The sequence below is a fragment of the Xenopus laevis genome, chromosome 5L (assembly GCF_017654675.1).
Source record: "Xenopus laevis strain J_2021 chromosome 5L, Xenopus_laevis_v10.1, whole genome shotgun sequence".
In the NCBI taxonomy this organism is placed as follows: domain Eukaryota; kingdom Metazoa; phylum Chordata; class Amphibia; order Anura; family Pipidae; genus Xenopus; species Xenopus laevis.
This window is the reverse complement of record NC_054379.1, coordinates 62,226,127-62,242,262: the sequence shown is the minus strand read 5'-3', so window position 1 is coordinate 62,242,262 and position 16,136 is coordinate 62,226,127. Positions and strand designations below refer to the sequence as shown.

The 16,136-nt window shown below is 38.0% G+C and overlaps 1 protein-coding gene across 3 annotated transcripts in view; it reads right to left on the bottom strand.

Moving 5' to 3' along the window:
- pcnx2.L (pecanex 2 L homeolog) overlaps positions 1 to 16,136 on the bottom strand; it is a 643,210-nt gene that overhangs the window by 504,948 nt on the left and 122,126 nt on the right. For 2 of the 3 annotated variants that reach the window (XM_041562821.1, XM_041562822.1), the window contains exon 5: positions 870 to 1,895. The exons of the other annotated variant lie outside the window; for it this stretch is intronic. In XM_041562821.1, the coding sequence (XP_041418755.1) occupies positions 870 to 1,895 (1,026 nt within the window). The remainder of the gene's footprint in view (positions 1 to 869; positions 1,896 to 16,136) is intronic. 3 annotated transcript variants of the gene reach the window in all.

Below are 16,136 nucleotides of genomic sequence, written 5' to 3'. Positions count from 1 at the left end.
GGGCAGAGAGTGTTTTACAACACATGTATTGCTTTGACTCTTTTCATAACCTGATATAGCTGGTTCTGAAGTTTGTTAGTCATTTTATATTGAATATGGTCTAAACGTGCAGATAATTGCACACTACACTGTAAATTCAGTGGATATTAAACTTAATAATTATATAACTATGTCTGTCATGAAAAATAAGCATTTCTTCAACTTCAACTAGTTAATATATCTAGAATAAATTTCATTTTTCTTTGAAGTATAAAAAAGTTGCAAACACAACTGCCTTGTATACTACTAAAAAATTGTGCACAGATATGTTTCACAGAAAATTATCTGGGTGTGCCAAAGCCTTTCGGCAATGGCCCCAAATATACATACTTGCACAAATGCACAGCTTAGGCAGAAAATTTTAAGGGAATACTATGCAGTCTACAGTATTTCTTCTTAAGGAATTTAAACTGGAAGCCTACAATAATACTGTTTGTTTTTCACCAAGGGAGAAATAACTCAGAAGCCTTGGTTGTGTTTAAAAATGCCACATCAGCTATATTTATAAATAGGTAAGAGTCCTTACCTGACAGGGAACAGCAAATCTTCCCTGTTTGTGACTGCTTAGTCACTGGTCAAGATGGATATAAACACAGAATAATGATTTAGTGGATTAGCCTGCACAAATATAACTCAACTGCTATATATTGATACAGTATACAATTATAGCTTCTAAAATTGAAAGACTTCTATGGGTAGATGGGCCTTAAAATACCTTTAAACATTATCTATAGTATCAGAAAAATAACAGAAACTGACTAAATGTTGCATTATATAGCATTCTCAAGCCCATTTTGTATGACCTTGCCTTTCTAAAAATAAACACTCACCTTTCAAACATACAAATGTAACATCCTCTAAACATCCATCTCCTTTTGCTGCTTTATGCTCTTTTCTGAAGTTGGATGGTGGTGCTTTAGCAATGTTGATGGATTCCAGTAATGTTGTAAATTCTGATACATTGGATTCATTAGGAAATTGATCTTCCTTCACTTCTAAGTCTGATTTTGATGATGGTAATGGTTTAGGCTTATCATAAAAAAGGTCTCTGCTGTTCTTAATGTCATCAGTTCCACTGTCCAGACTTAGGACTCTTGTATGTTGCTTTTCAATAGCAGTTTGAGAGACACATTCATGAGGATTCTTTTTAAGGTCTGTGCACAAAGTCACTTTACTCTCAATTGTAATATTAATGTCAAAATCTCTGGTTATAACCTTTGATACACCCTTATTTGAATTAACAATATTTGAACAGTCCAGGTTGCTTGATTCATAGCCAGAGCATGGACTACAAGATGTGTTTATGTTTAAACAGCCGGATTTGAGTTTTGCATTGTCTTTTTCAGTGAATTCTTTATCTCCTTGTTTCATTCCAATATCAAAACTGAAAACAGTATCTTTCCTTAAATCATTTAAACTGACAGACCTTTTTATGCCACTCATCATATTCAAATCATTATTCATTGTTATTAATATTTTTATTGGCTCCTGCACATTTAGCATAGGTCGTGGAAATTTGGCACACATATCAGATTCAACCACATCTTCCATCACATGTACTTTAACAGGGTTTTCCCTATGTTTATCATATCCATTTTCTGCTTTTAAATTACTCTTTGAAAATTTTACATTGAGATGTTTTTCATTTATTCTTTTAAAATGCTTTTCTCCACTGCAATTTGCTTGGCTTGAATTTTCATTGTTAATAACCAACTGTGTCTCAGATGGCATGCTAGATTCCACAATATTATATATTGAATGAGCGTTGTGGGACAATTCCTGAGTCGAAGGATGTATACATAATTCTTGATCAATATTTCCATCCTGTGTATTTTTAACTGTATTATCTGCTTTGTCTGCAGGTAGGAGAGGAGATATGTATTATTCAGGATTATTCTGTGCTGCAAAATCACCAAAAAAACCATATATTTTCAAAAACAAGCATGCTTATCAGTTTTCATAATCCCTCACTTAAAGAAAACATATAGGATAAATAAAAAAACAAATTTTGTAGGCAATAATGTTTACTATATGGTGCTGGTTTTATTTTTGGCTGTAGATTAATATTGTCTTCAAAATTGCCCCTTTATTTGATATCCCCATAGATGTTCTCTGGTCCCTTTTTCAAATGAAGGGTGGCCGTGTCCTCATGGTCACCGTAAAGCTGGCCATAGATGCAAAGATCCGATCGTACGAATCATCGTACGATCGGACTTTCCCATCTCCCGACCCGCCACTAACCATTCAGATCAAAGTCTTACCAGTCAGATTAGTTAAAGAACAGATCAGCAATGTTCTGCCCCTGACAGCAATCGTACGATATCTATGTCCAACCAAAGCTAGTGACAGTCTCCCACTGAAAATAGTACGATCGGCAATACACGCAGAGATATTATCGGCAGCCGACAGAAATTTTCTAACCTGTCCGATCGACCAAACGACCGTACTCAGCCGGATGAAAAATGTCGGGACTCTCCACACACGGTTGGAAAATCAGATCTTTGCGTCTATGGCCAGCTTAAGAAGCACTATTATTATTATTAACATGTATTTATATAGCGCCAACATATTGCGTAGCACTATAGGAGGGGGATAACCAATCACAGCCCTGCAGTCACAAAAACATAGACAGGCTACAGTTCCCGATGAGGTCAGCCTAGCTGCTGATTTGTTCCTATCCTACAGTGCAGTGTACTGAGTGCCGTCGGCTCCTCCGCACAGCCAGACAATTCAGCGGGCAGGGAGTGAAACAGATGGGTGGGACTAGCAGGTTTTTGGCAGAAATTTTCAATAAAATAACCAAAAACACAACTTTTTAAAGCACATTTCTTCTATATCTAAAATACTTTAATGCACTGGCACATTCTAAAAGTCACATTTCAGGCTGCAACAGATTTAAAATAAACACCAATTCTATTTTTCACACTCCATCTGGACTATTAAAGCACTGAGAAATAATTACAAAAATAACAAGAATGCTGTGATCTACATACAGTATTCTTATAAAATCAAATAAAAACTACTCAGAAGGCCCTTAAAGGGGTGGTTCACCTTGAAGTTAACTTTTAGAATGTTACAGAGTGTACAGCGATAAGCAACTTTTCAATTGGGATATGGCATATTTTTTCAATTGATAGTCATTATTTTTTTTTTTAATATCGTTTTTGAATTAATTGCCGTCTTCTTCCGACTCTTTCCAGCTTTCAAATGGGGGTAACTGACCCCATTTAAAAAACACATTTTCTGTAGGTAAGCACATGTATTGTTATTGCTACTTTTTATTGCTCATCTCTTTATTCAAGCCCTGCCCTATTCATATTGCAGTCACTTATTCAAATCAGTGCATGGTTGCTAGGGTAATTTGCTGAAATTGCAAACTGGTGAATAAGACACAAAATAACTCAAAAACCACAAATAATAAAAAGTGAAACTCAATTGTAAATAGTCTCAGAATACCACTCTATAAATCATACTAAAAGTTAATCTAAAGTTGAGCAACCCCTTTTTACATACCGTTTAATCATGTGTTCCTATGTAATGGGTTTCTTGTGTGTTCTTTTGCACAAGAATGCAGGTGAGATGCTACATGTTGTGTCTCAGCTCTGTTTGGCAACTTAGTGCCATGTGTTGGGCACAGTAGCAATAGAAAAGAATAGGCCCTATCAACTCAAGCATTGTTGCAGGTGGAGCACATAAAAAAAGCCACCACATAGTAACACATGAATAAACACCCGAATCTAAGAACCCTTATCCAGTTATTCCACAACAGCAACAATTTTGAACAAAAAAAAATCAAAAATGAATGTGTCAAATTAAAATAAAAGGCAAGCAAAGGATGGACGTGGCGGAATCTACTAAATCTCTCCCAACTTTTTTGCACTAGAAGAAGGCCCAGAAATTCGCCCTTTTTATTTTAATTTAAAGTCCAAAAATGACTTTTTTTTAATCCGAATGCAGATTTATAGTTATACTAACTTTTGTTTATTGGTTAAAAACTATAAATTAAAAACATAGTTCAAGCATTCTTTCACAATAAAATCGTTGATGTAAAAGGGTTGTGAAGGAAGAAAGAGAGAGAAATTTCATATATGTGTACTACATACAAAGATTTCATTCTCTTAAATGTGTAGATTAAAATCTATGAAAACACAAAAGGTCCAAGTGTTCATTCACCATCTTTCCATCTCTCTAATAAGGTTTTATAACTTGTATTATCCAGTATTTCAGTAGAAGTATTTTACAATGTGTGTGAACATTATAATCAATATGTGAGGGTTTGTTTATACACCATAATACTAGTATATGCACAATGTTTAAAAACAGGTTTAGCAACTACTAAATGCTGGATCAAGTACAAGATTATTCCACAGGTACTTTACATGTGTGTGGTTTCATTGAACCAAATTTACTGCAATAAAATTGTGCAGTATTCTGTCCCACTTTAGGGTGAGAACCTTACCTAATATGCATAATATGGCATTTTAATATCTGAAAATTCAACTCTTAAGAACATGAGAGGGAATACTGTTATTTGCAGCCTGTTGCTAAGCTTGAAACAAGAGATTGATTGTGATAGGATCACGTGCAGACTTTACTGCACCGATAGGGGAGGGATAGTTCAAGGCTGGTGCTTAGGGCAGAACTAGACTGAATTACATACCTGTGGGCTGAAAATTTTAATGCTTTTTAAAAAAATATGTATGGGCACCAATGAGCCATGCCCCTAAAACTGCTGCTTCCCTGTTCTTTACCTCTCAAATCTTAATCCTTGCCTGATTGTAGATTTGCTTTGCATTTCGCATTTTACTTTTCTTCCATGTCCTACCTGTTCCTGGATTCCTTTCATTGTTCCAGTGTGGTCTGCCGGTTGCTCAGCATTCTGTCTGATTAGTTTGTGTGTGTCCTGTTTATTCATGTATTGCTTTTACGAGATTCCTAGCCCATATACTGCACTTTAATTTGTAGTAAAGTTTGGAAACACTCACAAACGCAGCATAACTGCAATTAGGCTTTTATTCCATTACCACACAACATGTTTCGGGCACCTGGCCCTTTCTCAAGTGTGAACATCAGATAGTGTAAAAAACATTTTATAACACCACAATTGTTAACCCGCCCACCAATTACCAAGTGTATAACTTATTAACCCTTCGGGCCTTGTTCTTGGCTAAAATGGTTGTTAGATAAAAATGTGCCGTAAATTTGTGTCCATTGTGTGAATTGTCCCAGTCCATATTATCTGTGTTTTCTTTTTTGCTTTTTCAACCATAGCCTGAAATCCCAGCACAATTTCTACAAACTGTAAAAAGTGTAAACAGTAAAAAGTGTAAAAAATCAATTAAAATTCAGTAAAATTCATACATTATTCGTAATACAATCACATGGTACTGCTTCACTACTGAGCCTACCACAAATTCACTTAGAGAGTTACATGTATATTATTCCTTATAATAACTTTTGCTTATCTTACCATTAGCTGGTCTCTAGTAAATTGCTATTTTATACTGGACATCCTTTCAGTATCTGTGGAGGAAATTACAAATTTATTATCCCAAGAATGGTGTGATACTCCAGTGGTCATTCATTCCTATTGGAGCCATCGTATTCATCTTTTTAATCCAATAGGCTTCCTTTTGGGTAAAGATTTTTTTAATATCTCCACCCCTGCTGGGCATTTTTATTTGCTCCAGATTCATCCATTTTAGTTGACTAACATTGTGTCCCTTGCTATAAAAGTGTCTAGACACACATGTATCAGTTGCAGTTCCCGTTTTAAAGTTTCTAATGTTTCCCCTGTGTTCTTTTATTCTTTCCTTAACTGCTCGAGAGGTTTGGCCTAGGTACGCTAGTCCGCAAGGACATTTAAGCATGTATACTACGTATTTCGAATCATAGGTAGTATAATCTTTCAATTTAATTTTTGTGCCTTTAGTTGGATGATTCACTGTATTGCCTTTTATAATTGAGGCACAACAAATGCAGTTTAAGCAAGGGAATGAGCCTTTCTTTGGTTTTCCTAGAAACCGGCTATTCTTTGTTTCCTGACTATCTGATGGGCATAGGGTGTCCCTTAATGTGCGACCTCGTGTGTAACAAAACATGGGAGGTGTATGGAAAAGGTGCCCATACTTGGCATCTTGCTGAAGAATTGGCCAATAGTTTTTGATAATTTTTTCTATAGCTCTGCTCTGTTTCCCATATTTGGATACAAAGGGGATTCTAGCTCGTTCTTTTTTAGTTTTGTTTTCTGATCTCAGTAATTCCTGTCTATCTAGTTGTGTTACCTCCCTAGTTATAGATGTTAGCTTATTTTTCTTATACCCCTTATTGAGAAATTTCTTAGTCAATGTATTTGCAGCGTTTTGGAATGTATCCATATCCGAGGATATTCTTCGTGTCCTTATGTATTGACTTTTGGGTATTGCCTTTATTATATTTGGATTATGAAAGCTGTCAGAGTTTAACAATTTATTGCGATCTGTGGGTTTGGAGTACATAGAAGTTATTAATTGTTTGTTACTCACTTCAATTTTCACATCTAAAAATTTGATTGCTGTTGCCGAACTTTCACAAGTAAATTTGATGGTTTTATGTTTCTGATTGGCTAAATCTATCATGTCTTGAAACTACTTCTCTGTTCCACCCCATATTACCAAGATGTCATCCACAAATCTCCAATACTGGATAAAGTGCTTTCTATATGGTCCTTTCAGGAATATCATCTCTTCAATGTAATTTACAAAGATATTGGCAAATGAGGGAGCGACCGCCGCCCCCATTGATGTACCCTGCCGTTGCCAATAGTACCCCCTTCAAATCAAATTTTTCTGTAACACCAATGATAGACAATCAATCAAAAAGAAAATAAGATGGTGTGACAGATTTGTTTCAAGCAGTGCTTCCTCTACGCACCTAATCCCTTCCTCTTGTGGTATGGACGTGTAAAGACTTTGGATGTCTATGCTACACAGTAAAACATCTGTTTGCGGTAGAACGACATCTTGCAATTTACACAAGAGGTCTGTTGTGTCTTTCAAACAGGTGGGGATTTTTGACACTACTGGCTGAAGGAATTTGTCTACAAATTTTGAAAGTGGTTCTAGTATGGATCCTATGGCCGAGATTATTGGGCGTCCTGGTGGATCTGTTAAGGATTTGTGTATCTTTGGCAAAAGATATAAAATCGGGGTGCGAGGATGTTCTACATTAAGGTATTCTTTATCTTGTTCGGAGATTACACCATTTTCATATGCTTCCTGTACCATTGTATCTATCTGTTTTTTTATTCCAAACACTGGATCATATGTGATTCTTTCATAGTGTTCACTAACATTCAATTGTCTGTACACCTCCTCATTATACTTCTGCCTATCCATCACTACTGTAGCCCCCCCTTTATCTGCTGGCTTTATTATTATTTTATTGTTATTTTGCAGATCCCGTAATGCTTGTTTTTCCTTATGTGTCAAATTATTTTTCTTTTTCCCCATTTGTTTTTTATATGGAGAGTCCCATATATGTGCTACCTCATTTTTAATCACATTTTCAAAGGTTATAATACTAGGGGTTTCTACGATAGGTACAAATGTACTTGTTTTTTTTAGTACATCTGTCCTAGGTTGTTCAACACCAGTTGCCCCCAAAAAATGCATTTTAAGTTTCAGGTTCCTAACAAATTTCATAAATTTAATTTCCCAATATTCAAATTCATTCTCATAGTATGGCACAAATCCCAGTCCATTGTTCAAAACAGTCAATTCGTTTGTTGTAAGCGTATGGGAGGAGATATTTATGGCGTATTTATGAAATTTGAACGCGACGCCCTAGATTACCTACACAGCAGAGTGTACACATGGCGGGAGGAACGCGCCAAGCCAGTGGGAAGGACGCAGAAGGGAGGAGACGGATGCGGAGGAGGGACGCGATCGGCAGCGCTTCTGGGGAAGGCCTCGAACCGGACTGCCAGCATCCCAACCGAAGCGGAGACAATGGCCGCAATACCCGCAATACCCACAAACGAGGGGACACGGAGGCATGACATCCGGGAGCAGCGACGAGATGAGCTCACCTCCCTCGCAAAGCCATTTTCAGGAACAGGGCTCGCAGGAGATCGCGCAAGCTGCAAGGCGCCAGTACAGGAATCCACGAGCCCCAATTCCAAGAGAGAACTATCCGCAGAGGACTCAGAGCAAACGGAGGTAAATAATCTGTGCATAAATATCTCCTCCCATAAGCTTACAACAAACGAATTGACTGTTTTGAACAAGGGACTGGGATTTGTGCCATACTATGAGAATGAATTTGAATATTGGGAAATTGAATTTATGAAATTTGTTAGGAACCTGAAACTTAAAATGCATTTTTTGGGGGCAACTGGTGTTGAACAACCTAGGACAGATGTACTAAAAAACCCAAGTACATTTGTACCTATCACAGAAACCCCTAGTATTATAACCTTTGAAAATGTGATTAAAAATGAAGTAGCACATATATGGGACTCTCCATATAAAAAACAAATGGGGAAAAAGAAAAATAATTTGACACATAAGGAAAAACAAGCATTACGGGATCTGCAAAATAACAATAAAATAATAATAAAGCCAGCAGATAAAGGGGGGGCTACAGTAGTGATGGATAGGCAGAAGTATAATGAGGAGGTGTACAGACAATTGAATGTTAGTGAACACTATGAAAGAATCACATATGATCCAGTGTTTGGAATAAAAAAACAGATAGATACAATGGTACAGGAAGCATATGAAAATGGTGTAATCTCCGAACAAGATAAAGAATACCTTAATGTAGAACATCCTCGCACCCCGATTTTATATCTTTTGCCAAAGATACACAAATCCTTAACAGATCCACCAGGACGCCCAATAATCTCGGCCATAGGATCCATACTAGAACCACTTTCAAAATTTGTAGACAAATTCCTTCAGCCAGTAGTGTCAAAAATCCCCACCTGTTTGAAAGACACAACAGACCTCTTGTGTAAATTGCAAGATGTCGTTCTACCGCAAACAGATGTTTTACTGTGTAGCATAGACATCCAAAGTCTTTACACGTCCATACCACAAGAGGAAGGGATTAGGTGCGTAGAGGAAGCACTGCTTGAAACAAATCTGTCACACCATCTTATTTTCTTTCTGATTGATTGTCTATCATTGGTGTTACAGAAAAATTACTTCAGATTTAAAGGGGCGTACTATTGGCAACGGCAGGGTACATCAATGGGGGCGGCGGTCGCTCCCTCATTTGCCAATATCTTTGTAAATTACATTGAAGAGATGATATTCCTGAAAGGACCATATAGAAAGCACTTTATCCAGTATTGGAGATTTGTGGATGACATCTTGGTAATATGGGGTGGAACAGAGAAGTAGTTTCAAGACATGATAGATTTAGCCAATCAGAAACATAAAACCATCAAATTTACTTGTGAAAGTTCGGCAACAGCAATCAATTTTTTAGATGTGAAAATTGAAGTGAGTAACAAACAATTAATAACTTCTATGTACTCCAAACCCACAGATCGCAATAAATTGTTAAACTCTGACAGCTTTCATAATCCAAATATAATAAAGGCAATACCCAAAAGTCAATACATAAGGACACGAAGAATATCCTCGGATATGGATACATTCCAAAACGCTGCAAATACATTGACTAAGAAATTTCTCAATAAGGGGTATAAGAAAAATAAGCTAACATCTATAACTAGGGAGGTAACACAACTAGATAGACAGGAATTACTGAGATCAGAAAACAAAACTAAAAAAGAACGAGCTAGAATCCCCTTTGTATCCAAATATGGGAAACAGAGCAGAGCTATAGAAAAAATTATCAAAAACTATTGGCCAATTCTTCAGCAAGATGCCAAGTATGGGCACCTTTTCCATACACCTCCCATGTTTTGTTACACACGAGGTCGCACATTAAGGGACACCCTATGCCCATCAGATAGTCAGGAAACAAAGAATAGCCGGTTTCTAGGAAAACCAAAGAAAGGCTCATTCCCTTGCTTAAACAGCATTTGTTGTGCCTCAATTATAAAAGGCAATACAGTGAATCATCCAACTAAAGGCACAAAAATTTAATTGAAAGATTATACTACCTATGATTCGAAATACGTAGTATACATGCTTAAATGTCCTTGCGGACTAGCGTACCTAGGCCAAACCTCTCGAGCAGTTAAGGAAAGAATAAAAGAACACAGGGGAAACATTAGAAACTTTAAAACGGGAACTGCAACTGATACATGTGTGTCTAGACACTTTTATAGCAAGGGACACAATGTTAGTCAACTAAAATGGATGAATCTGGAGCAAATAAAAATGCCCAGCAGGGGTGGAGATATTAAAAAAATCTTTACCCAAAAGGAAGCCTATTGGATTAAAAAGATGAATACGATGGCTCCAATAGGAATGAATGACCACTGGAGTATCACACCATTCTTGGGATAATAAATTTGTAATTTCCTCCACAGATACTGAAAGGATGTCCAGTATAAAATAGCAATTTACTAGAGACCAGCTAATGGTAAGATAAGCAAAAGTTATTATAAGGAATGATATACATGTAACTCTCTAAGTGAATTTGTGGTAGGCTCAGTAGTGAAGCAGTACCATGTGATTGTATTACGAATAATGTATGAATTTTACTGAATTTTAATTGATTTTTTACACTTTTTACTGTTTACACTTTTTACAGTTTGTAGAAATTGTGCTGGGATTTCAGGCTATGGTTGAAAAAGCAAAAAAGAAAACACAGATAATATGGACTGGGACAATTCACACAATGGACACAAATTTACGGCACATTTTTATCTAACAACCATTTTAGCCAAGAACAAGGACCGAAGGGTTAATAAGTTATACACTTGGTAATTGGTGGGCGGGTTAACAATTGTGGTGTTATAAAATGTTTTTTACACTAACTGATGTTCACACTTGAGAAAGGGCCAGGTGCCCGAAACATGTTGTGTGGTAATGGAATAAAAGCCTAATTGCAGTTATGCTGCGTTTGTGAGTGTTTCCAAACTTTACTACAAATTGAATTTATAAGGGATGCCAGAGGCGGAGCATCCAAGGAACCACCACAAGAATCTTTTGAATTAACGCTAATCAGTGTAAAAAGTCTTTTTGGAGTATACTGCACTTTACCTGTTATTAGTGCTTTATTTGTCTACCTACATATTCTGCCTCTGCCCATCTTTAGCAAAAAACAAAAGACCACAGCCTGTCCATTACCAGTCCTCCCTGTTCTGTCTGTTCGTCTTTGCTCCTAAGTCTTTATGAAACCCTCCAAAAGCCTGTTAAGTATAGGTGACTCAGGAGGAAATTCAATAAAGAGTCAGAACATTATGGTATCCACCACATGGTGCTAAAGGAAGGTTACTGATTAAATTAATACAAAACAATGGTTAAATGCAGCATAGTTGTTCTTTGAAATAGCATGAATGCTGGTTATACATTCAGTTATTATTTATATAGTGCCACTGCCAACATATTCTACTGTGCTTTACAAATATTATATAATTCACATCAGTCCCTGTCCCTGTTTACATCCACATACAATAAGGCCAAAATCATCAGGAACCAATTAAACTGCCTGAATGTTTTTGGGTATGGAAAGAAACCCTGAGTAACTACACAAAACTCACTTAAGCAATTAACATACATATATATAAACTCCTGCAAATAGTGGAATTATATTCTTAAGTAAAAAGGATTTGGGAAAATTTTAACTGACTTTCTAAACATAATTAGCATTTTTCTTTTTTTCAACATCATCTACAATGTCAAGTGGTGCCAGTCGGTGACCAATAATTAAAAGATTCCTGCTAAGACCTCACCTTGAGTCTGTAGTGCAGTTTTGCATTGCCAGCCATTACAAAAGTAATTAATGAGTTGATAAGAGTGCAGAGAGATGAAACTGGTAAAATAAATTAGAAATAAAAATGCAAGGAAATACTATCAAAGTTGGATTTTTTTTCTCAGGAAAAAGGAAAGCTTGTAGTGGACATGACAACTTATTACAAATAAGTTAAAGTTGTTGAAAGATAGCAGGGGATATTTTTACACAAAGAGAAGACAAAGAGGCCACCACATTAGAGTTGAGGAGCTACATTTTCACAGGAAGCAACAGAAATGGTTGTTTACCATGAGGTTGACGAGGCTGTGGAATGATCTACTGGATGATGTTGTAATGGAATATGTCTACTTAGACCCAATTTTCATGGCTACAAGCCGTTTTGTGTTTGTATTTGACTGTGTTCCAGGGAGCCTGGGTACACCAAGGCCCAGTGAAGTGGTTCTGCACTAGAGGGACCTGTACCTCTAGTGACAAATCCGGGAGCAGGGACCCTGTGAATGAGGCCAACCAGTGACAGATTAGATCATTTCATAGTACTCTCTAGGAGAGTCAGATACTGAGGATAAATAGAAAGAGGGTCTGACTGGGCTGGTGGGACACCGGGACCCCGGCCCAGAGCCGCAACCTAGGCTCCTGCACTGCCACCATCGGCCCAAAGAAGGGCCCGAAGAACACAGTGTGCATGCGGAAGAATGCGCATGCGGATGGCGCAGGGGGGATGGAGAGGGGCCCTGAGGCAGTAGTCGTGGTGGGCCTCAGACCCCGAAGGACACATTGTGCGTGCGGACAGTGCAGGGAGGAAGGCCGGAGGGGGGCCCAGAGGTGGCAGCCCTGGTAGGCCTTGGACCCCCAGTCTGTGCTCCAACAAGGATTTTAATAGGGAGTAGTTCTTCCCGAGGCTCTAAGTTTGCCAAAAGTAAAGGGATCACAGCTGGATAGGGAATCAGGCTTAGAATATTTCTCATTAAAACTCCTTAAACTTCTCTAGCTGCGTCCACATGGTGCCACATTGTGCTGTCTCTGCTTGAATGTCCTGGTATTATACTGTCTGCTACTAACTTGCATCTGGGGATTTGTGAGTATAACCCTGCAAATCCATTTCTTTTTGCTAATAAATTGTTCCTTTTGTTTACTGCAAGAACCGGCGGCCATTTACTTTATTTTTACACAGTAGCCAATGTGAGTTATAGTTCCACTACACCCTCCCTTCATTACTTATTACCTAGCGAAGGCCCTCCCTTAAGTGTTAGAGTCAAGTGTAACCCTTGCTCTACTACTGTTTAGCTGGACATTAGCCTTTTATGGCATAATATAGCCTAAAATAGTGTTACATGTGTTTTGTATTTCAAAATGAGGTTTAGTGTTAGTTTAAGTAGTGCCAAAATAACCCACATCTAAACAAATATATTTGTAACATCCATCATCTACAACAATTCAAATAAACATATACTTACTAAATATAATTAGGTATATTTAAGTCTGAATATAATTAGGTTTCTTCAGTGTGCATTTAAAGGGTTAAATCACCCTGTTTAATGAAAAATATGTAATGATTATTTCAACATAATATCATGTTTACAAGATTGGTAATTGATCCTACTATCAATTTTCCCTCTAAGCTGTGTGCTTGTGCACACGCACACAAATTCTGAGGCCATCGCAAAAACAAATTGTTGTATGCTCTGACCTGAGCACACCGTTTTTAAAAATTGTGCACACAAGTTTAAAATGTGCTCACAAAAGATTTTTTTTGCACACATAGCCATGAAGGAATTAGAGGGAACATTGACTACCATCACACATTTTTGTTGTATAAGGTTTTACTTTTTTATGTTTCTAAATGTTTGTGTCCAGTTCTGCCATTACAAACCAGGGCTGCTTGTTAGGGTCAGATACTGTAACAACTAGATACTGTAGGTGTTGTAAGGAAAAACAGCAGTAGCTATGATGCTACACAAAAATATGGTCAATTAAAAAAATGAAGCTAAGCATTATAACCATGCTATGTTTGTTTTGAAGTCTTCAATTAAACAGAATTGTCTCTGTGTAGCCAATGTCATTATTTGATGTTATTGTCACTATGTCTATCAGGCCGGGTTTTGTGGAAAGGCCACCTAGGCACGGGCCTAGGGCAGCAGGATTTTAGGGGGCGGCATGCTGCCCAACCACACCCACATTGGTCCAAAAACACTGGGGATGCTCTGGAGATACAATATTTTTTTCCCATGGAGGGGACAGGGGTGACGAACGGTAGTGGGCCTAGGGGCACCCACTATGTAAATCCGCCCTGATGTCTATAAGTGTGTCTCAAAGGCCTAAGCATATTTTTTCCCCATAGATGAAAAATTGTGGCCCTGATAAACCCACATGGTGTTGTGGTGAATTTTTTGCTCTGGCTAACGGTGGATACTCGGCAAATTCACTAAAATGCTAATTTTACTGAACGTTACCTCTTTTGCCAGAGTTTACTTCGCCACCTCAAATCAGGCAAACTGTTAAAATAAAGCTACATCTTCCTTAATCTTATGTCATTGACATCATATCCTGTATGACGGAAATGCATTAAAGTTGTAAAAAACGCTGGCGACTTTTCTTTTTTTTAAACGGGATTGCCTTCAAAAGTGCTAACTATTAAAAATGTATGTGTGAACAATTTTTTTTTAACTAATTTGAGGGTCATTCCCCATTTGTTTAAGGCTGGGCTCATGTCTAGGGCATTAAATGATCTATTCAGGTTCACTTCAAGCATTTGCTCCAAGAGGGTCTGACTGGGCTGGTGGGACACCGGGACCCCGGCCCAGAGCCACAACCTACACTCCTGCACTGCCACCATTGGCCCAAAGAAGGGCCCGAAGAACACAGTGTGCATGCGGAAGAATGCGCATGCGGATGGCGCAGGGGGGGTGGAGAGGGGCCCTGAGGCAGTAGTCGTGGTGGGCCTCAGACCCCGAAGGACACATTGTGCGTGCGGACAGTGCAGGGAGGAAGGCCGGAGGGGGGCCCAGAGGTGGCAGCCCTGGTAGGCCTTGGACCTCCAGTCCAACCCTGTGCACCAACATTACTAATAAAGACATCCATACGTCCAGATCATATGTCCAGGGAGGGGGCCCTGAGGTGGTAGGCCTCGGGCCCCCCAGTCCAACCGTGTGCACCAACATTACTAATACAGACATCCATATGACTTTTCGGTACCCTCCCTATTCAAATTGACCTACAGTAAGCGTGCTAGTGAAGTTTTGCTAGGCAGAAATGAACGCTAGCGAAAATTCGCTATGAAATGATCGTACAACTGAAGTAACGCTAGCTAAAATTCACCAGTGTTTGGCTGCTGAGACGCAACTTCACATTTTAGTAAATTAGCACATTGGTGACAAATTTGAGCCTGCCGAAGTGGCGCGGAGTGTGGCGAAGATGGTAAAAAATCACCCTTTAGTGAATTTGCCCCATAGTATTTATGGTGCAACAATACTAAATATATGTTAGTAATATCCCATCACCAACACCACCACCACTTTATGATGTTCCAACAGCTAGACATCATGATCTTTTTTTTACACCGTTACCATCCACATTCTTATTCCAATGTATCGCCTAATATGTGGCCTACACAAAGGCCTTTTTTTCAACAATTGATGGTTACATCAATGTCCTCTCCAAATTTAACAAATACTTTAAATACAGAAAACAATCCATTAGAAGAAAATAATCCAAGAGCTTTATTGAGTGTTTCTACAAGAGCAAATATTGAAGTTGTTGATAATGCAACAATCTGTAGTAAATAAAAACAAGACAATCGTATGATGATGTTGTATTTTCAGAGGAGCCAGAGGAGAATCCGGAATCATCTGAAGATGACCATTCAGAAGAAATGCTGGATCCATTCCATGTGTCTGATAGGGCATTCCAATCTTTCAACAATTCCTATATTAAAACACAAATACGATGCCATAATGATACGGTGAATTTGCACTGTATGAGAAATAAAGAAATGTTTAAATTCATTTGCAGCTACTAAGAATAGAAAATCAGAATTATGATTTGGATCACAATCAAACTGAAATCCTCAATTGAAGATGAATAGATGATTGTCCATTGCAATATAAAGTGCAGGTTGCTTAAATTATAAGGCACACTTTACTAGGGGAATACTGCAAAACACGCCCTGAATGGTGCAAACCACGGAAGCGCATCTTGAGTAAGCTAAACACACGCTCAATGAC